Below are 21,875 nucleotides of genomic sequence, written 5' to 3' on the forward strand. Positions count from 1 at the left end.
TAAACTGTAGTGTACAGTATGCAGTCGTGCAGGTGAATTACCATTTACATGTGTATATTTATAAAAAAAGAAAGCCTGATAAATCCATAAGACTATTACATCACTGCAAAGACATTTGAGGAGAAAGCATTTCTCTTCATAACACCATAAGCATATTGGCTAAAATATAAAATATGATTAAATTAAAGCTTAAAAATGAATCATTCAAGTTTTATTTGGTGGGTAGTCTATCTTTAAGTCAATAAGTATTATTCAAGTATTATTATTATTATTGATATTATGTGAATCTTACCACATACCCAAAGTTATCTGGCTTCTGAGTGATGCATGATGTCCCTCTAGCAAATCAAGCCTTAATTTAAGCATTTTAACTGGGCAGTCGAGAACTGTAATCTGGATAAGGAAGTGTAACTATTAAACTACAGGTTTATTAAAGTGCAGGGAAATGAAGTGCATATGATGTTTTTGTGTTGTTCAGAAAGACAAGCTTGCTGAAGTTGCTCTGACGGTCTTGGCATCGTATGACAGGTCCGTGGGTTAAATAACCTCTGAAGCATGGGGGAAAACATTAACATTTTGTATACCAACTAGGGCTGCACGATAAATTGCATGCGATATTTACTGACAAGATGCGCGTTAAATATCGCATGCGATTTATCGTGCAGCCCTAATACCAACTGTATAACGTCAAATTTTAATTTACTTAAATTTGATGTATTTACAATATAAAAACAGGTGGCATGCATTTAATAGTATACTATACCAAGTAATGATTTTTTTAACACAGATGGTTTTTGCTTTAGATATCTTTAAATTATACTTAACTCTTTAATAACAGTTCTTGCATAATATTGAATCTAATCCTTGAATAATCAAATCTAAACTTGAGTTGCATAATATTAACTTAATATATTTATTTTGGTTTACATGCAGTCAGGTGAATGCATTCACATACCGGTTTGCTGATGGGCTTGTATCTCATCCAGGCCAGAAAGACTGCGGAAGGACCGTCGCTCCTTGAAGGCCACAGTAGGAAGCATATCCTCCTCATCCCTCAGCTCCAGTTTTGGCGTTTTTCCTGGACCTGGTAGCCTGATTACAGGCTTCATGTTCTCACAAGGCAAGTTGTCCTTCACTGATGCAGTTTTCTAAATGGGACAAAAAGTGAGCAGGGCCTCTAGATGTGGCATAAACAAAGCTCCTGCCAGTGATAGTCTTACCTTGTTATCAGAGTCTGTCTTTCTTGTTCTTTTCATGATTTCTTCCAGACGCTGATTTGGGAAAAATTGAAATCACAATATACATTAGGGTCGGTAAGATTTTCTATGTTTTTGAAAGAAGCCTCTCATGCTCACCAAGGCTGCATTTATTTAAACAAAATACAGTAAAAACAGTAATATTGTGAAATATTATTGCAATTTAAAAATAACTTTTTTCTATTTGAATATATTTGACATTTTATTTATTCTTGTGATGGCAAAGTTGAATTTCACAGTTAGCTAAACGGCTGTCTGTTTCTAAGTTGTACCTTTTTCCTGTCTTGGCGTTCGGCCTCCTCTTTCTGGAAATGACTCTCTCTTTCCAGTCTCTGCTGCTCTGCCAGCACCCTCTGACGAGCCTCTTGCTCTCTCTGAAAGTACATTATGGAGATTATAGGATTTTTATTTGTATTACTTCCAATGATCCTTTTAACATGATATGATCCTAGCTTTATTTTAGGCAAAAAAACAAATGGTCAGAAGCCAAAAAACTTGACCAAAAGACAAGTAAGATGGTATGTCAGTGAGAGGAGCATAGTACTATATAAGCCTGATGTGTGTATTTTTTGCACCAAATGGACAATATTGTTTTCCTGAGCACTTCCCCACTGGTCAAATCGGCCACAAATTAAAGCCAGAGCTAAACATTTATTCACTTTTTGGTTACACTTTCAAATGTTTTAACATAGGTTTGGGAAAATGGTTTAAACAGCCAAAAGCTTTTAATACCTGCTGTTGAACCCTGTTTTCTTCCTCTTTCTGTCTGCGAGTATTTTCCTCTTCAGCCTTGAGTCGCTCTTCTTCCTCTCTCTTCCTCTTCTCCTCCTCCAGTTTGAGGGCCTCTGCTTCCTGTCTGGCTCGTTCTTCAACTCTTTGACGGGCCAGTTCCTCTCTGCTCTTTCTGCAAAGATGAGCTGCACAAGCTTAGTTAGATGCCTAATGCACTTTAAGAATTTATATGTCATCATGAAGTTCAAACTCTGTCCAATTACTTCAGCAAAGAACAACTTAAATTGTGGCCTTTTCATTTTACAAATACAATTAAGCACTGATAATCAAAAGCAGTTGTAAAATACTAAGACACAAAAGAGGACATTCACTAATAGAAGAAAGGTAAGAATACACAAAAAAACCTTTCCATCTCCTCTTTCAGTCTGCGCTCCTCTTCCTCCTTCTCTCTCTGGAGTCGGGCTTGTCTCCTTTTCTCAGTCAGCAGGCGAGTGGCCTCTTCAGGGTCTGTAGTCCAAGCAGCAGCTCTGACTTGTGCTGTCTCACCAATCTGACTTGGTCCTGAAAGTGAAAAAATGTAGAGAGAGAGGAATTTTTTATATATTTATTAATGTCTGAAATATATATATTCATATAGATAACTAAATTATTTATTATATATTATATTAATTAAATTATACATATTAAATTAAAGATAGAAAGTATAGCTAGAAAAAATATATATACATAAAATACATATAGACATACACACACACACACACACATATATATATATATTTGTGTTATTTCATAGTTTTGTTGACTTAATTTATTTGTTCCAAGTAACCTAATGCAGTACTCATCACAAAGAGCCATTTTAGGAAAAAGATTTTAAACAGGATTACTAATATTATTAAAATGTGGGAATTACTGTAAAACGTGTCTGAGTAAGTTTTTCACTAACCATTAGGAATCTGAGAGCCTGCTGGTGGGTTCGGAGGCCCATTAGTTGCTGGATTCGACTGGAGTTGGTTATCTTGTAGACATTGTTGAGCAAGCGTTTCCTCCGATTCTAGATCCCCCTCTTCTGGCAGTGGAGGCAAACTATCTTGTTTAAGTGTGGCTTGTCTGATATGCGATCTGTTCTGCAGCCTTTGAAACGGGTAAATAAAGAGAGTGGGTCATAATGACCAACAGTATAATTTTGTGATTATGAGCATGTGAGGAAACTTAAAGGGTTAGTTCACCCAAAAATGAAAATTAGGCAGCGTTTTACTCACCCCCGAGGCATCCTAGGTGTATATGACTTTCTTCTTTCAGACGAATCCAGTCAAAGTTATATTGAAAATTGTCTTTGATCTTTCAAGCTGTTTAATGCCACTCAGCGGGTGTTGCATTGCCTCAGTCCAAAAGAACTTAAATAAAAATGGTCCATCCATAAAAAAAAGTGTCTCACGGCTCCGGGGGGTGAACAAAGACCATCTGTAGCGAATCGATGCGTTTTTGTAAGAAAAATATCCATATTCAAAACGTAATAATCACTTTAATGTAGCTTGCGCTCACTGTTGTAAACAGAAGCAGCTCCGGGGGAATGACGTATGAGGTCGGCGTTGCGCATGCGCCAGTGAGTCTCGTGAAAACCAATGTTTGTTTACAGAATCAAAGGAAGCAAAGTTTCCTTACTTTCGCAAAGTAAGGAAAACCAGTCTCCTCTTGGCTTATATCGAAATCCTCTGACATTCTTCTTTACAAATCCTCGTTTTGTACTTCTAATTCTTGACCGTTGTTTTGTTTTGATCTCTCCCCTGCGCTTCCGCGTGCGTCACTTCTGAGCGGCGCATGCGCAAAGCCGACCTCATACATCATTCCCCCGGAACTGCTTCTGTTTAGAACAGTGAGCGCAGGCTAGGTTCAAGTGATTATTATGTTTTGAATATGGATATTTTTCTTACAAAATCGCATCGATTCGCTACAGAAGGTCTTTGTTCACCCCCCGGAGCCGTGAGACACTTTTTTTTTTTTTATGGATGAGCGATTTTTATTTAAGCTCTTTTGGACTGAGGCAATGCAACACCCGCTGAGTGGCATTAAACAACTTGAAAGATCAAAGACAATTTTTAATATAACTTTGACTGGATTCGTCTGAAAGAAGAAAGTCATATACACCTAGGATGCCTCGGGGGTGAGTAAAACGCAGCCTAATTTTAATGTTTGGGTGAACTAACCCTTTAAGTTTAGTTTTATTCATTCCTGTAAGAAAGTAAAATCACAAGTTAGATCTCAGCATTTTGCCTCTCTGTCGCCATCTGTGGTTGAAATATAAAATTGCAAGTTACTGCTGGAGATGTTTCTTACGTCAGTTTTGCTTTTCCAATTACTCTTCTACATGACATGCAATGATATAAACCTTAAAATTACTGCCATATAATGCAGCTTTGATATTGTTTCTCAAAGACGGCAGTGATATTAAATGGAAAGACTTTAGCTAAGAGATTGTGCTGTACAAATATATAAAATGTACCATGATGTTGGGAGGACCGTATTCTCTGGTGGGTTTTTGTCCTGTTTGGGCTTGATTTCGTTTGTTGTTGTTTGTAGCTGTGGATTTTTCAAGTCCAGTCCCGCAAAATTGCCTTTTGCCACCTGAAATATTTTTTGTAAAAACTACATGCAGTTCAAAGAATCATTTATTTGTATATTTAAACAAATGGTCTAAAAATTAATGTGAACTCTCACCAGCTCTCTGTTGGTGGTTCTGCGGATGGTGACGTTTGGACTTGAGCTTGCAGGCCTGTTTGCCACTTTCCCGCAATGCACCTGGGGCTTTCGTGTGGTGCTTGAGTTCATGGTATGACATGAGGCTGAACGACGACAAATATGAACAACTGAAGATGTATGGTGTTTTTTTTTTTAATGAGGTGAATTAATGAGGATGAATGAGTACGGAGAAATAGGTTTAAGCAATGAGCATGAGAAGAAGAAAACAGGAAGCCGATATTTATTACATCCAGCTCCAAACTTGTGATTTCCTTGTGATTTGTGAATTCCTCAGTCTAAAGTGATACCTGTGTCTCGTGACAGACACACAGCACTCCTGCTTCTGGCTAGATAAGAGACGGTAGGAGTCTGAAGACGACGGACAAGGTCAATCTCCCATTGACTAAGAGAGCGGCGTTTAGCTGGAGGAGAGCAGAAAGCAGAGCGACTAACAGAAAGTGGTCAGAAAGGGAGTTGGGAAAGTAGATGCAAGGCTAGAAGAGAGTTTTAGTGCCAGTTATTGCATTTTGAATCACATGTTGAAATATTCACCATTATTGTTTTCGTTCTTGTTGACCCTTCGTGAGCATTGGCCAGGTTTCTGTTTGGCCTTCTGACTTTTCTTCATCGTCTTCTGCACCACAGACTCATAACGCTCCTAAAACACAGGATGAAAACACTCCCATTATCCCATACTCCGTATGTTTTTAATCATGGTTGCAAAATCTCCACAGCAATTTTTCATCATAGTTGCTGCAGGCAGTGCTACAGTGTTTATGAAACCCACGCAAACAGATGGTATACACAGTCTAAAATCTAGACATATTTGATTAAATTGGTTTCTCATGATTCTGAAAAGTTTTTGATCTCAAGTTTTATGCTTTAAATTAGTTATAGTAGTTTATATGTATATGTGTGTATATATATATATATATATATATATATATATATATATATGTGTGTGTGTATATATATTAGATTCATTACATGTGTAGATATATATAGATTCTTGACATGTAAAGTAAAACATTTCAAAAGTTTTTTATTTTTTTTTTATTTTGATGATTAGAGCTTACAGCTCATGAAAGTCAACAATCCAGTATCTCAATATTAGAATATTGAGTATATTAGTATTAGAATCAGTATTAGAATATTTACATTTGAGTTTCATTAAATGACCATCCCTACAGTATAAATTCCGGGTATCTCTTGTTCTTTGAAACCACAATAATGGGGAAGACTGCTGACTTGGCAATGGTCTAGAAGACGATCATTGACACCCTCCACAAATAGGGTAAGTCACAGAAGGTCATTACTGGAAGGGGTGGCTGTTCACAGAGTGCTGTATCAAAGCATATTAAATGCAAAGTTGACTGGAAGGAAGAAATTGGGTAGGAAAAGGTACACAAGCAACAGGGATGACTGCAAGCTTGAGAAAAGCCCATTCAAACACTTGGGAGAGCCTCACAAGTGCATCAAGAGTCACCACACTCGGACATCTTCTGGAAAAGGGATTCCAAGCCACTTCTGAAACAGAAACAACGTCAGAAGCATCTTACCTGGGCTAAGGAGAAAAAAGAACTGGACTGTTGCTCAGTGGTCCAAAGTCCTCTTATCAAATAAAAGTAAATGTTGCATTTCATATGGAAATCAAGGTCTGGAGTAAGACTGAAGAGGCACATAATCCAAGCTGCTTGAAGTCCAGTGTGAAGTTTCTGAAGTCAGTGATGATTTGGGGTGCTGTAACGTCTGCTGGTGTTGGTCTATTGTTTTATCAAGTCCAAAGTCAGTGCAGCCGTCTACCAGGAGATTTTGGAGCACTTTATGCTTTCATCTGCTTACAAGCTTTATGGAGATGCTGATTTCCTTTTCCAGCAGGACTTAGCACCTGCCCACAGTGCCAAAACCACTTCCAAGTGGTTTGCTGACCATGATAATACAGTGCTTGATTGGCCAGCCAACATGCCTGGCCTGAACCCAATATGGAATCTATGGGATATTTTCAAGAGAATGGTGAGAAAGTCAGATACAGATGAGCTGAAGGCCACTATTAAAGAAACCTGGGCTTCAATAGTGCTTCAGCAGTGCCACAGGCTGATCGCTTGCATGCCACACCTCGCTGATGCTGTCATTTGTGCTTAAGGAGCCCCGACCAAGTATTGAGTGCATAAATGAACATACTTTAAAGAACTTGAGCTTTTCTGTTTTGCCAATTTTTTAATTGATCTTAGGAAATATTCTAATATTTTGAGGTACTGGATTTTTGACTTTCATGAGCTGTAAGCTCTAATCATCAAAATTAAAACAAAAAAACTTTTGAAACGTTTTACTTTACATGTAATGAATCTTTACATGAAATTACAATGTAATAAATAAGTTAAATAAACTTTTTCACAATATTAAATTTTTTTGTGATGCACCTGTGTGTATGTATATATACGGAACCCCTAAAGGGACATGGTGGTGGAAAAAAAATCAGATTGAGTGAAAAAATTTGGGGTGGGAGGAAAAAATATTTGTCCGATTTTTTGCGTTCTCTCGCAAAACTTTTGCATTCACTCGAGAAACTTTGCGCAAAAGTTTTGTGAGGGAACGCAAAATATCTTTGCGAGAGAACGCAAAAGGGAATGCAAATATCTTTGTGAGAGAACGCAAGTTTCTTGAGGGAACGCCAAAAAAAATTGCCTCCCACCCCAAATTTTTTTCCTACCACCATATCCCTTTAGGAGGGGCTCCGTGTGTGTGTGTGTGTGTGTGTGTGTGTGTGTGTGTGTGTATATATATATATATATATATATATATATGTGTGTGTGTCTGTGTTTTATTATATTACAGTACCAGTATTTGGAGCTGAATCATTTTGTAATTAACTAATTAATGAATAAAAATTAAACATTAATTAAAAATTGAATTAGTTAATTTGAATTTGGAACAAACAGATTTATATATGTAATGTACGGTAATTATTTAAAAAAAATTTATTAAGTATAATTTTAAGAAATATAATTTTATTTTTCATTGTTTTGTTGACTTAAAAATTATTCTGTAATGTGTCTTTTCACTGGTAGTTTTTCTTTTTTTTTTTAATCTCGATCTTTAAAACATCAGTCTAAAAGTTTGTTTTTAGTTAAGTTTGTGGACAGAGTGCACCTGAATTTATATATAAAAATTCCATCCAATTTTTTTTATTTATTTGTTCACTGGAAGCATATATAAAAGCTTTGCGAACAAAATCTCTCCCACCAAACAACGGTCACCATTTTTCTCATGCATAAACTCACTCTTTCTTCTTTGAGCCTCTGTTTGCGCTTCTCCTCGACCGCCATCCTCCTCCTTTCCTCTCTTTGTCGCTGCTCTTCCAACTTCTTCTTTCGCTCCTCAAGGTGTTTCTCGTAGAACTGCTTGGCCCGCTCTTCCCTCACCAGCCAACCACGCTCTCGCAGTGCTACAGTTCAGGTACACCAAGAAAAACTTAAAGCTTTGTTTATTCTTCAATTGGCTGTGATGTTACATGTTCAGAGTAAGAAAAATACCCAGCTGTTTTTGGTAAGCCTCTCTGCGTTCCCGGGCCAATCGCAGTCTCTCGTCCACTTTCAGCACATTTGATTCTAAATTACAAAATAATCATTCTGAAATTTTGCATGCAGCACATAATATAATAAATCCCAACTATGTTGGAATGAATGACATAAATGAGCAACTGGGAAGATTCAGCTCTAAAGTGTGAATCATAATTGACATTTTATCCATGGCAGCAGTGTCAGACACTAGAAGGCTTGGAGAAAGGAAAATGCTAATTAAATTGATGGATAAATATTAGCTATTTTAGACCTGTATTATTTCCATTTCGTTTGCTGATATTAATCTGTGCTGATTTAATGTTCAGTGGAGCACATGCTTTTCTTTTTTGCTTCAGGGCTGTGGGGTTCACGTCAGATCTGGAATCTGGAAAAAAAGAGAGAGGCTGTTTAGTTAGTGCTCAGGAAAAATAGATAAATGAACATCAAACGTTAAAGTCTTTGTTTTTTGGTCTTTAAACTTTAAACTTTTTGCTGAAGTTTACCAAACTCTAACCCAGTTTGAAAAGCAGACAGGCAGGTTAGAAGGTCAGGGTGTGATGATTTACAACATTATGATAAGGAATGCATAGCATAGTGGAAGCCTTCATGATTGATCTCTTTGTCTGTAAAAATTCTTGAAATAGGCACACAATGATGTTACTTTAAACCTTTGAGTTACACATGTATCAGTGTCATGAGTTTCATTCAAGTACCAATCCCATTGTCTTATGGGAGTTTCCCCCTTGATAGTGTAAGTTTGGTGTCAGTAACATTTTTTTAAAGAAATTCACATTTTTATAAAGATCAAAAGTGACAGTTAAGACACTGACAATGTTTTAAATTCTAATGTTTCTGTTCTAATGTTCAAAGGATCCCGAAAGAAATGTATCATGGTTTCCACAAAAATATTAAGCAGCGCAACAGTTTTCAACATTGATAATAATACGAAATATTTCTAGCACCAAAGCAGCATATTAGAATGATTTCTGATCATGTGACACTGAAGACTAGAGAAATGATGCTGAAACCTCAGCTTTTTCATCATGGAATTAAAATATTAATTAAAAATCTTCAATATATTAAAATTTTTAAAAGTTATTTTAATTTGTAATATGATTTTTAAAATATTACTGCTTTTACTTTATTATTTAATCAAATAATTTCAGCCTTGGAATTAATAAATCTATCTAGTAAATATATTTTAACCATTTTAGCCACATACAATAAATGCCTTTTAACCCTGGGTTATATTGACTATTCATAATGTATACATTTAGCATCTCAGTTTCATAATGCAGCAAAACCTAAAAGCGGTTCTTTACAAGCATGCAACATTACTTAACCCAGAATGAATACCCTTGGGTCAAAAAATATGATAATTTAGTGTTTAGTGTACTCTGATAAACCTATTAACTTACTACCCAAGTAGTGTATTTCAACAAACACAGGTTTGGCCTCCCATACTATGCAAACATTTCTCAGTGTCTTTAAAAACACCTCTATAAACAAAAGTTGAGAGCCAAAAGGCAGATATAAAGATGAACATGAGGCCTGTCTCATGCCAGTTTTGGCTTTGTCCTCTGCATCAAGACAGCCCAAGGCCTGTACACCATTACAAAGGCAACATTTGTTTTACTCTTGCTGTGTAGAACAACAAATTCAGCGCCTGACTAAAGAGTACGTGGTGATGGTGAACTCTTAAGGTAAACTTTACACTACAGATCACCACAACAATGCTATCGAGGGGTGAAGTGTGGAGCACGACGGATGCAGAACTGCTGAATTTGCATGCATATTTTAGTCACTTGGTTTAGAAAATTAAAGCAGATGAGACATCAGGGGGCGTTACATAACAGACGTCTATCATGTGATATGAGACCCTTATAAACACATTTAGCACAGCTAGCATCATCACACACATACATAACCCATTCCTAATACGTCACTATCTGAGCTAACCATGCAGAAATGCGTTATTTAGTATATAGTCAAATGGGTATATCTAACAGCTTTATGCCAGCTAAAAGGATCAGTATATGTTTGTATCCAGTATTTTAGGATGCATATGCTCAAAGTTTATTTTGGACACTGTAGTAGCAGAAATGTCATATTTATCATCCGCATCTCACCAACCTCTCTGCTTCCTCGCAGTGTCGCACATCTTCATCCGTCCCTTCTCCGAGATCGCAGCGAGACCCAGCTCTGTCTTCCTCCACTCCCGTTCCTGCTCTGCCAGGCTCAGATGAGCTGGCATCTTACAGTGAGTGTGTGTGTCCGCCTAATACATGTAGAGCATCTGTGTTCCCTGTGCACAAGTCTTCCACTCCAGCCAACGGCTTATCAGAGCATCTCTAGCAGGGAATAGACTGGTTAAGAGAGAGAGAGGCAGAGTGTGAGACAGAAATTTTTCCTGAGGGAGCTTGTGTGAGCAGCTGATTTGCTCCTGTCTGGGCTGCGTCCAGCACACGTGCACGGCAAGCAAAGTCAGTGAGCATCCGTAAGTACAGAGTGCACATGTGTCATGCTCTCACAAAAGAAACCCACCCAGCTGGTAGCAACTGTGGTTATTGGAGGTGTGTTTCCCTTTAAAAATCCATCAAGCTCTTTTCATTGCTTTGGCCGGTCACATTGACGGCATGCGAGCAGCTGCGGCAAGGTTGAAGTATTCACAGTACAACAAAAGAGAGAGTTGGATGCAAGCACTTTTTTTCTAAATGGTTGCCTGGGTGATATGCAAAATTGTGGGAGGCATGACACTGCATGCCAGTGTCCAGAAATAGCAGCAGAGAAAACCTGCTTTCATCCTGCATATCGATTTGTGACATGCAACATAAAATATACAGCCAATTGCAGACCAGATTAAAGGTTCTAGTCCCATATCTTGGATATGTTTTTCACATCTCATAATGCTTTTCTTCTGATTGGCTTGAGGATGTGCTCTCAGACAGAGAGATGACGTTATGCCTCCGCTATCAGTAACAACTGTGGATCCATATTGGTGGCTTTTTATGTCATAGCTCACAAGTATTACATTGCATTTGTCTTCTTTTAGCAAATATTTTCTATCTAAAACAACTCGCAGTACATGTTTTGGGACAATCTCCCTGGAGGGATGGGTTGGGTGAACTCATAAATCACCCTGTCAGCACTCAGTTTTGAACCTAAAAGCTGTAATCTGTAAACCACTAAGCCACACCACTCATGCTTATAGAGGAGACAGAGGCTAGAGTATGTTTCCACACTATTTACCTCATGTAAATTCAATTTCTGTACAAACACCTTTGTCTGACTAGAAAAAGGCTATTGAAAATTCTTTCAATTTTTGCATATAAAAAAAAAACATTACAGACCATTGGACACAAATTGATCGTTATGGGGTGGGGCATGTTGTCACAATGGTAACTATTCAGCAGAAATGTTAAAGATATATATCAAGAATGTTTATTTTAGTCTTATTGATATTCTGTGGTATGTATTCATATTTTGAGTTGGCTTTTATAAAATGTATAATTTTAATTTACAATTTTTATATATTTTTTTTCTTTGCTTGCTTTACATTTTTTTTCAGTTTATAGTTTTAGTAATTTTAGTACTTGAACTTTTTATTTGAACTTTTTATTAAGTTGCCAAGGCAATATTTATTTTTTATATATGTTTTTAATCTAATATTTTTATTTTATTTTTGCTTATCAATTACCAAAAACAAATTTTAAATAGTTTAACAATGACAACACTGGATGTAAAATCAAAATATTATTTTCAAATTGTCAAAAAATGTTCTTTGATTTTTACTCTCGGAGACTCCCTTCTTCCACTTTCACTCTCAGATTTTTCCTCCTCCTTTTATTAGTTACCAAAAATGGCAAGACAGACACAAAACACACATAAACACATACATTTGCACTCGTTTAAGCCTGCTCTTTTGTTTTCTCTGGCAGCCCGCCGCTGGTCTTCTTGTGTTGTAGACAGCTTATAGATTGTAGTGCTGCCATTCTTCAGAGTCTCATAATACTGACTGAAAACACTCAGTGATGAATCCTTTGTTTTCATACACAATGTCACTCTATTCTGTGACCCCGAGTTTGACTTCTTCTCAAAACTTCGACCCACTATTGGACAATTACACTTTGTCTGGTTTGTTTTGGTGGAAAATTTCACCCTTAACCGTCCAGTTTCCACCGTTGTCCCATCATATCCTTTTTATTCTTCTGGGAAATGTTCTCAACACACATACATGTGTTGGCTTGTTTTATCACATTCTGTAAATGAAATCACTCAGAATTAAACTTAACTGCTCAGAGTTCTCAGTTTTGTTTTAAGTATCAACTTTTCACTTCTGTCTCTTAAAAAGAAAGCAGTTTTGACCTAGTTTAGGAATATATTTGAATATTTTAGTGAATTGAAATCTCTGACTTTTGATTGCAAACTCTCTGAAACAATGAGAAGCATTTGATCTCTGACTTTTAGGGCAACACTATTTTTTATATTATTATTTGATATTTGGATTTTTAAAAATATTCATATTAAAAATGCATAATTTGCATTTTTCTCACCTTCATCATTGACAAGCTTGTAATTATTACATTTAAAATGTTGTAATTGTTTTGCAAATAAATGATACATGTAATCATTTTATATTATACAGTTGAGTTACAGGTTTGAAGAATGGGATTAAAAGAAATGGAAATATATTTTTTTAAAAACTTGTTTGACTTTTTTTATAACTTAAAACACCAAGAAAGATGGTTTACCATTTCATTAAAAAGCGGTTATACTGGTTTGATTTGTTGTCATGGTAAAATGACAAAAACAATCCCAGCTAAAGTTTTATACGAATAGTAAACAAGCAATATTAAATCCATAGAATATGCATTCTATATATAATAGTTCACCCATAAATTACATTTACAGTACTGACCATCATGCTGTTCCAAACCTGTAACATTTACATTCTTCTGTGGAACAAAACATTTTGATTCTGGTTATTCCCAGCAACACACTAATTACAAGAGTACGGAAACTTCAACTTCAAAAAGCAAATAAAAACATCATCATGATATCATAAAAATAGTCCATACCACTCTTGCGCTATATTCCAAGTCTTCTGAAGCCGATAGATTTGTGTGAGAAACAGACTGAAATGTACATGTTTGTCAATAAAAATATTCCTCCCTATTGAGCTGTTAACCACTGCGAGCTGGTAATTTAGTCAACTCGAGAACCGGCTCAGTCAGATCCAGTTTCAGACTGTTTTTGCTGAGCTGGACCAACCAATTCATTCAAAAGGTCTGACTCAAACGAATGATTCATTCACAAATCAGTCATGGCTACTTGGTCTGTTTGTCATGCGGAGCCGCCTTATGGCCTGAGAAGACTCAGGTAGAACAATTTTATGATCTTTTTTATGGTATTTTTGTGAGCTTGAAAACTTCAGTACCCGACTTTGGGTGAATGATCCCTGCACTGATGTTACATGTTTAGAAGTCCTTAAGAGAAGAGCAAGAGGCCTCATCTGGTTTATCAAGAGCGAACTGTGCCTTCTCGAGTACAGCTTCCCCCCCCTCATTTGGTGTGTTCTGTTGCTTTAAAACTGCTTCATTGCAGCACTTGCCAACATGAAAACCGACTTCTGCTAATACCAGTGGAAACATTATATGAAAACGTCTTTCTGTGCTAACCAAAGTGCTTCATGAGATAGGAAAAACAGTCCATGTAAAAGGGAGCTTTTGAATTTCATGGCAAGTATGTGACTAACTTTTGTGACAGGGCTCTGAATGTATTTTGAACTAGCTGGCTTATTTTTTCGTGTAAAGCAATTAAAACTGTATGATGCCCACAGTGACTATACTCTCTAAAATGTCTACATCATGTTAAGACTTCTAATTATACACTTTGCCACCGTAAAACATTGAGAAGAGGACCCAAATGATCAAGTACTATAAATGATCATGTGGTATTATAAAAATGACTTCAAAGTTGTAAATAAAACAAGAAAACACTATTTCAGTTTTTCTACTTCAGAATTTCATGTTTAATTTAGTGCTACTTGCTGCTTCTTTGCAATTCTTTATGAAACTTACTGTCAAGTTCTGAGTGAAATTGTTTCTACACCATTTTTTTCAGTGATATAATGCATTCAACCTTCAATTTGTCTTTCTGTAGGTACCACAATCATGGCACCAATCAGCACAGATATAGTAGGCTGGGCGGTCTCAGAGCAACCAGAGGCTGCATTTCTTTCCATAGTCGTCCTCTTCATCGTTAGCATCGCACTCCTCGTTCTCTGTGCAATCTGTAAAAAGTGAGTGGTTTCTGAGTGACTTTTAAGAGATTTTGTGGATTTTTGGTGTTTAAAAAAAAAAAACCTTGCCTCAAAAGATGAAGTCTACTGAAACAGGCAACAATACATGTCCTATAGGTATGTAGCAACAAGTCACCCACTCTGTTGCTGTAAGCTACATACCTAGACATCACGGTCAAGTTTTTCTACTATGGAAATTTGTAAGGAATGAGGCAGGAATGTGGCTCTGTCACAAAACACCGAGAGCAGAATCTTACTCATACTAGCTCATGCTTGACATATGAATACATGAAAGAGAGACCAAGGAAATAAGCAGTATATTGTGAGATTGTAGTTTATGAAGTCTATGCAGACTGTCTGCATGATGATATATAAGCCAGTAGGTCAAATACCAGTTAGCACTTCAGTCTCATTCACATTGTTTAAACTCATTAGAGTAAATGCCCAAAACTAAAAATAAATAATCTTTTTGTAATAAAAAGAAAGGATTTGGTGATTAATTCACGTTCATTTGGAAATTTTACTTTTAGTTGCAGTATTAATCTCAACCACTAGAGGCCAGTCAAGAACGGACAGTGAGTGATGAATGTTGAAGAAATGCAGGTGTTTTTGCACCAACAGTTTTTTTATTTTTTTTTAAGTTAATATAAGCAATGAAATGTATTTGTGTTAATCCAATATAATTTTCAGATACTTTTTTGATTTTGAGATTAATTTACATTTATTTGGCGATGTACCTTCAGCTGTGGTTTGAATGTTGGACACCAGAGGCCAGTCAAGAATTTCAGTGCATGTGGGATGAACTTTAGGCTTTAAACCTTGTTGCACTGGCAATAATTCTTGTTTAGTGACAAATTGGGTTTGTTACTCTTGTGTTTTAAACAAAAAGACTAAACTCATTCAGTGCAAATAATCACCAGAACCATGACCACAGACTTCATCAAATCCTTCAAATCATTTTGATTTATTACTTTGCAGACATTCATTTGAGTTAGACAGCCACAGCACACCCGAGCAACAGAAGGCATCCACACTTGTGAGCGTGGTGAGTGTCATACTTTGTAAAACCTAAATGGGAATATATATGTGTGGTGCCTGTGTGCGTGTACACACTGCTGTTGAAAAGTTTGGGATCAGGATTTTTCAAAAAAAAATACTGAAAAAACAGTAATATTGTGAAATATTATTGCAATTCCTAATATTGGTTTCCTATTTTTAATATACTTCAAAATATAACTTATTTGTGACACAGCACTGAATTTTCATCAGCCATTTCTCTAGTCTTCAGTGTCACATTATAGGTAAAAATCTTTGAATCTTTGATGAATATAAATTTAATAAGAACAGCATTTACTAACAATAACAATAACTAGCACGAGCACTAACAATATAAGCCTTTACTATCGCTTTTTATGCATTTAACACATCCTTGCTGAATAAAAGTATGAATTTCTTTAAAAAAAATAAATAAAAATGTACTGACCCCAAACTTTTGAATAGTAGTGTATATTGTAACACACAATTTCTATTTTGAATAAACACTGTTTATTAACTTTTTATTTATCAAAGAATCCTGAAACAGGTCCTAAAAAATATTAAGCAGCACAACTGTTTTCGACACTGATTATAAATCAGCATATTATACTGATTTCTGAAGGATCATGTGACACTGAAGACTGGAGTAATGGGTGCTGAAAATTCAACTTTGCTTCACATAAATAAACTATTTAAAAAATCTTATAAATAATAAAAATATTGAAATATTTATTTTTCCTCAAACACATCAGCCAAAGATTTGGAATAATTATATAATTTAGATTTTTAAATTTTATGATCACCAAGACTGCTATTATTTGATCACAATAAAACAGTAATATTGACAAATATTAGTACAAAATGTAAAATTAAAAACTAACTTTCCTTTCCTTGAATATATTTTAACATATAATTGTTTTACTGTGACGGCAAAGCTGATTTTCAGCAGTCATTATTTCAGTCTTCAGAGTCACATGATCCTCCAGAAATCATTCTAATATACGGATTTGGTGCTCAATTATTAATAATGATTCTTATTATTGTCAATGCTCCAAACACTTTGGTGTTTTAATATTTTTGTGGAAACGGTGATAATTTTTTCCAGACTTCTTTGATGAATAGAAGTTCCATGAACAGCATTTATTTTATTTTGGTAACGTTAGAAATGGCTTTACTGTCACTTTTGATCAATTTAATGCATCGTTGCTGAATGAAAGTATTAATTTTAAATAAAAAAAAATTTCATTTTAAAATATATTCAGATATAAAAGTTATTTTAAATTGTAAAAATATTTCTATACAATATTACTGTTTTGTATTTAGTATATTGCAGTGTTTCTATAAACTATCATATAAATGTGATGTAAATATTGTGCTCTATTGTAAAACTCAACTGAACAGGCAAAAATGGATGATTCAAGAGGTGCCAGACAAAACCCTGCTGCTATTGACATCACAGAAGATGAAATCGGTAAACTGAGTTGTCAATGACTATGAATTTGTTTTGAATCTGAATAGCTGTTTATCTCTTAGCAATGCTATCAACCCCACTCAGCAGATGCTCTTTAATCTGGTCTTTGAAGGTTTAGAGGCTGTGGAGGGTGACGTTGCGTACAGACCGTGGAGAAGTCACACTCTCACTCACGGTATGTCTCTCCAGGACTAAAGTCATTTAATCCCAGTGAAATTGCTTCACTTCTCCCCACACAGGATGATCTGACGTATGACTATATATCTGTGCTTTCTGCAGGTTCAAGCCTACAACCTCAAATAAATGGCGGGTTTGGGACAGCGACAGAGGGTTCGGTAACACTTCAAGCTCTCTGAGAAAGTGTAAGCACTTCGGATGACCCTCTTCAACTTTTAAAATACTCTTTGAGTGAAATTGCACATGACAATACAAACATATAAGTACCTTTCTTATTATTTTTTAATTCAGGTGACAAAAGTGGAGTCGCTGTTGTAGGCGAAACACCACCGACTTTGAATGCCTGCAGAGAGCTCCACCATCTTTATTATGCAACCTCAAATGCTCAAACTAAACAAACCCCTACACTATTTGGAGTTAAATGGTTTCTGTATCCTTCTGAAGCCAGGCTGAGGTCCTGCTTTGTGGCATTGACTCCCATAAGTGCCCATCAAACTTTGAGACTATAGGAACTACAGGAGCACCCGATCGGTCCCTCAGCATTGACTGGACTGATTCAAAGCTGAATACTTATGCAATGGTTCAGACAGTCTCTGGCAAGAATGGTCAGTGTCCCTTAGGGGAGGGAGCCTGATCTTCTGGCCACACCTGTTTTGACAAATAGGGATCTCTATTCAGGTGGCCACAGATTAAACACAACATAAACAAGAAAATCAGGTGTCATCTCCATCTGAAGAGGAGGGGGAAGTGTCGGCATCATTACCAAAGAGACCTAAACAAAAATGAAGGTTTTCCTTTTAATCTTTTTCTAATGAAGTCCAGTATTGTGAAATTATTCTGTATTCATATTCATTCTTAGTAGGGGCGCAATATAGACTTTATCTCTCAGATCAACTGGTCTGTATATGTTTAAGTTTATGGATTTAAATAGCAGCATACTAGTGATTACTTTTAGGTTTTGAATAAATGTATGAATTCCAGTGGGCATGAATGATGTAATTAAAGTAACAGATGCTTTAGAATGAACCCTCTTGTTCTGGTGAGATTGACTTTATTCTTTTATTAAGGGAAATATTTGCTCCATAGTATTTGGGCTTTTATTTTTCTTACTTTTTGAACTTTTGTGAAGGCATTTAGAGGCTGAAATTCTTACATAATCTTTGAAATAATTAGATCTGAAATATTTTTCTTTAAAAATAAGAAGCAGGGAGACAATTGTATTATGATTTTTGATACTTCTCTGCTAAATTAAAGTCACATGCAAGAAACCATTTTAATGACTCGGATGCATGATTTTTGTCAAATATTTGTGACCTTGGAAAATTTAAGAAAAAAAAATAATGAGTCAAACATTTTGTAGACATTTAAAAAAAAAAATACATGTATGAAACCAACATGCATTTGGATGAACTTTGTATAAGGACATGGTTTCTTTTTGTAATTTTGACATCCTTTTTTGTCATTGACCCTTATATTAAACAGAAACTATATTGAACTCATAACTAGATCTAAAGTAAAAAAAATATGTAATATATCAAATATTAGATAACATAAAAGGACGCATTCACTACAGGGGTATTTACCACAGAATCTTACATTGTGACAACATGTTACATTTATTAATGTCTTATGCCTGGGGTTTCTGTCTCACCAAACATTATTGAGGGTGTTTTGATTCATGTTCAAGTGGGCATTTTGTTTTTAACCAGTTCTTTAAAGATTAGTCAAATCTCATGAATCAACCTGATACGTAAGTGCTAAGCATGATTTGGATTTATTGATGTTACAAGATCTTAAATTTGCATGCCTCATGTAATAAATTCTTAATGTGGGTAATGTTTTTGTTTTGCTTCTAAATATACACACAAATACTAATACACTGTGAAAATATAAAAATCACACTGCACAAAAAGTTTGCGTCATGCATTTATCATAAACCTATCAACACATTTGTCTATTTGTTAGTCACACGTAGCTGCCAAAACCTCGAAATCGTGGAAGTGACAACACCCTTTAAATATACAGGCTATATATATTTAAACCTATTTCTTTGACCTATTTTCTGTACCGCTCAATGCTCACGTTCGATGGCGAGTAAATAAAATAACAATAAAAAAAAAATACTGTCAGGTTTAAAGCCCCTCTTCACGTGACGCCTATCCTCGCAGTCTTTGGGAGACGCAGCAGGATCTCTGACCTCTGACCTCTGACCGACGTACACAACCGTTCTAGCACGTGTATGTGCTTTCACGCACGTACGCAATCATTGGCCTCAACTGATGCACGAGCGCAGCGCGTGGGGAGCTGCGTCACAGCGATCGGCCAATGGCGTGGGAAAGTTCGAATTATGTAACCCTTTCATACCCTCCCCCTTTAGAAAGCTCAGCTACTGAAAAAAGGAAAGAAAGAAAACATTTACAGGGGGCATAACACACACAGTTTCACCCAATCTCATGTTAATCTTGAGTACCTATAGAGTCGAACTGCGTCCTTCATATCTCCAAAAAGTCTTTAGTTGGATCATATTTATAAAAGAAAGATACAGCTTTCCGATTCTCTCCGGAAAAAGCCGAGCTCCTGGAGGCGCGCCGTGGGCGGGGCTACAGAGAGACGAGAATTGTTTTTTGAAACGGTCCATGCTTAGCATGAGAATTCTTTAACAGTGTAAACAACTCTGACTGCATGAAACAGCATTGTACCCCCACCCCCCTTTTTAAGAACTTAAGATGCTTTCTATTGTACATTTAAACACAACATACCTGCTGTTAGGTAAACATATAGATTAACCATCTCATAGCAAACCATTACAATGAATCGACTCTCGTATTGTTATTGTTATTATTCATTTTTTTTGCATTTTCTGGTTCCAAAGCACCTTATGATAGAAACACAAATTTATAATTTTGCAAAACAGTTGAAAACAAAACACTTTGAGTTATTCAAAAACGTGAAGACAACTCTGGTCAAATCTTTTGCATTTGAATCACTTCATGTTGTATATTTTATAACAGCGTATATTTATAGCATATTCTTTACTGAAAACAAGTCAAACATGACCCCGAGGTTAATCCTATAAAGGAAATGCATACAGTGCAACATCAACCAGCCAAACAAATCCTGCACTTTTTGCAGACACCTATATGGTTGTTAAATTATTGCAGTTTTAACGCACACTTTCATGCCATGAAATAAAAAGCATAGAAATATAACAAATAAGCAGGAGTTCGCGTTTTAAATCGTTATTTGCACAGTATGTAGTCATTTGCACGTTGTTTCTCTGCATTCCTGTTTAAATGCATTTTACAGGAGCAATGCAAAGCCGCAGAGTTTAAATAAAAGTGGTGTGGGAGTACGTGAAATACAGTGCGCTATGTGTGTCCATTGTGTTTCTTGACCCTTCCTCAACTTCTGCGTAAACAAGTTGGAATTGTAGGGCGTGTGTCTTGGAAAGCGGTGTTTAGCCAATGAGCGTCGACATGCCTACCACATGGTCAGGTTGTTTACTACAAGAGCAGAAGCCCGCTAGAAGGCGCTGAGTGGAAAACCCGGCACCGGATTACGCTGGAACGGCTCCTCTCTGTGAAGACGGAAGCAATGCGGATTCAAACTAAATCAAACAGAAGCTAGCCTCATCCATAGCGTGTAAAGTGAACACTGTAGATTAGAGGAGACCGCTTTAATAGTGGTGTTCTTACGTGTGCTTCATCAAACATGTACAGGTACGTGTAACCGTTAAAAATCCAGGCCGGGATTTTGAATACTTAAACGCAAGCCGATCTGGGCTCTGAAAAAGGACATTTTCAAGTTACAGCCGGTCAGAGCGAGCCTTGTGGAAAGGGGGTGTGTAGAAATTTGGCAAAGGTACGTGCGCAGCGTTCATTGAAAGTTTTTCCTCTGTTTAAATGCATTCGTGTCTTATCGTCGCTCTGTATGCTTCTCCATCAAAACTGCATTGTGTGGTGCCATTGAGGTTAGTGCATTATTATAGTGAATTAATATGAAAAGGCTTTTGGTTGTTTGATACTTGTGGCTTGTTTATGCGATGCTGTGCTTCGTTTTAAAACCTTTTAGGAGAAAGATTGTGTTAGCTGTCTGTACTGATTCAATATCAACACAACTGTTGAACTTTTGCATTTGTTATGAAAAACAGTTTCCGAGAATAACTGTGAAAAACATTCAGTTGGTTCAGTAATTCGGCCTTAAAATCTGCAAAAACGAACTTTTTCGCATTGGGAGAGATTAACTGTCCAGCTGCTACATGCTGGTCAGTTCTGCAAAGACAGCATTTAACGTCGCCATGTGGGGAGCAACTCAAACGCTGCTATTAATGCTGCTCTGAATAAGCGAATCCTGAACGAACGGTTCTTTTGAGTTCGATGTATCTTCAATGAATTGATTGAGCCGGTTCACAAAACCGGTCTGAACGTGAATGAATCGGACTGGCTGTCTTTCGAACATGTCCGACACGAGTCGTTTTAATAGCCAAACAGCGGAAATGTTACAAATAAAACGCTTATGAATGTAAATTTATACAAGGCAGAGTTTGTTTATTAAATAAAACGTGCAGAAACGTATCAGCCCTGAGATTGTACAGTGCAAACTTAAGT

General features: G+C 36.3%; 1 protein-coding gene and 1 long non-coding RNA gene across 4 annotated transcripts; one reads left to right on the forward strand and one right to left on the reverse strand.

The window, feature by feature from the left end:
- Positions 1 to 472: 472 nt before the first annotated feature.
- Positions 473 to 10,928, reverse strand: LOC107583477 (ensconsin-like). Of its 3 annotated transcripts, none has more exons than XM_016269683.1 (15): positions 10,418 to 10,928; positions 8,556 to 8,669; positions 8,258 to 8,332; positions 8,006 to 8,169; positions 5,277 to 5,382; positions 5,033 to 5,146; positions 4,704 to 4,828; positions 4,489 to 4,610; positions 2,932 to 3,119; positions 2,393 to 2,549; positions 1,989 to 2,160; positions 1,529 to 1,630; positions 1,221 to 1,271; positions 956 to 1,148; positions 473 to 548 (listed from the first exon to the last, which is right to left on the reverse strand). In XM_016269683.1, exons 1-15 carry the CDS (start codon positions 10,536 to 10,538, stop codon positions 538 to 540), a joined length of 1,815 nt encoding a protein of 604 aa, XP_016125169.1. In that variant the 5' UTR covers positions 10,539 to 10,928; the 3' UTR covers positions 473 to 537. The 3 variants fall into 3 exon arrangements, with proteins under 3 accessions (XP_016125169.1, XP_016125168.1, XP_016125170.1); XM_016269682.1 differs by having other exon boundaries at positions 4,704 to 4,852; positions 10,418 to 10,927; XM_016269684.1 differs by lacking the exon at positions 5,033 to 5,146.
- On the forward strand, positions 9,856 to 19,104 carry LOC107583479 (uncharacterized). Its single transcript, XR_001609044.1, has 8 exons — positions 9,856 to 9,987; positions 10,436 to 10,544; positions 14,447 to 14,585; positions 15,564 to 15,630; positions 17,022 to 17,091; positions 17,204 to 17,266; positions 17,371 to 17,453; positions 17,560 to 19,104. It is a non-coding gene; the product is annotated as an uncharacterized lncRNA (long non-coding RNA).
- The last annotated feature ends 2,771 nt before the right edge of the window (positions 19,105 to 21,875 follow it).

Source organism: Sinocyclocheilus grahami, unplaced genomic scaffold (assembly GCF_001515645.1).
Source record: "Sinocyclocheilus grahami isolate Dianchi unplaced genomic scaffold, SAMN03320097.WGS_v1.1 scaffold54.1, whole genome shotgun sequence".
NCBI lineage: Eukaryota > Metazoa > Chordata > Actinopteri > Cypriniformes > Cyprinidae > Sinocyclocheilus > Sinocyclocheilus grahami.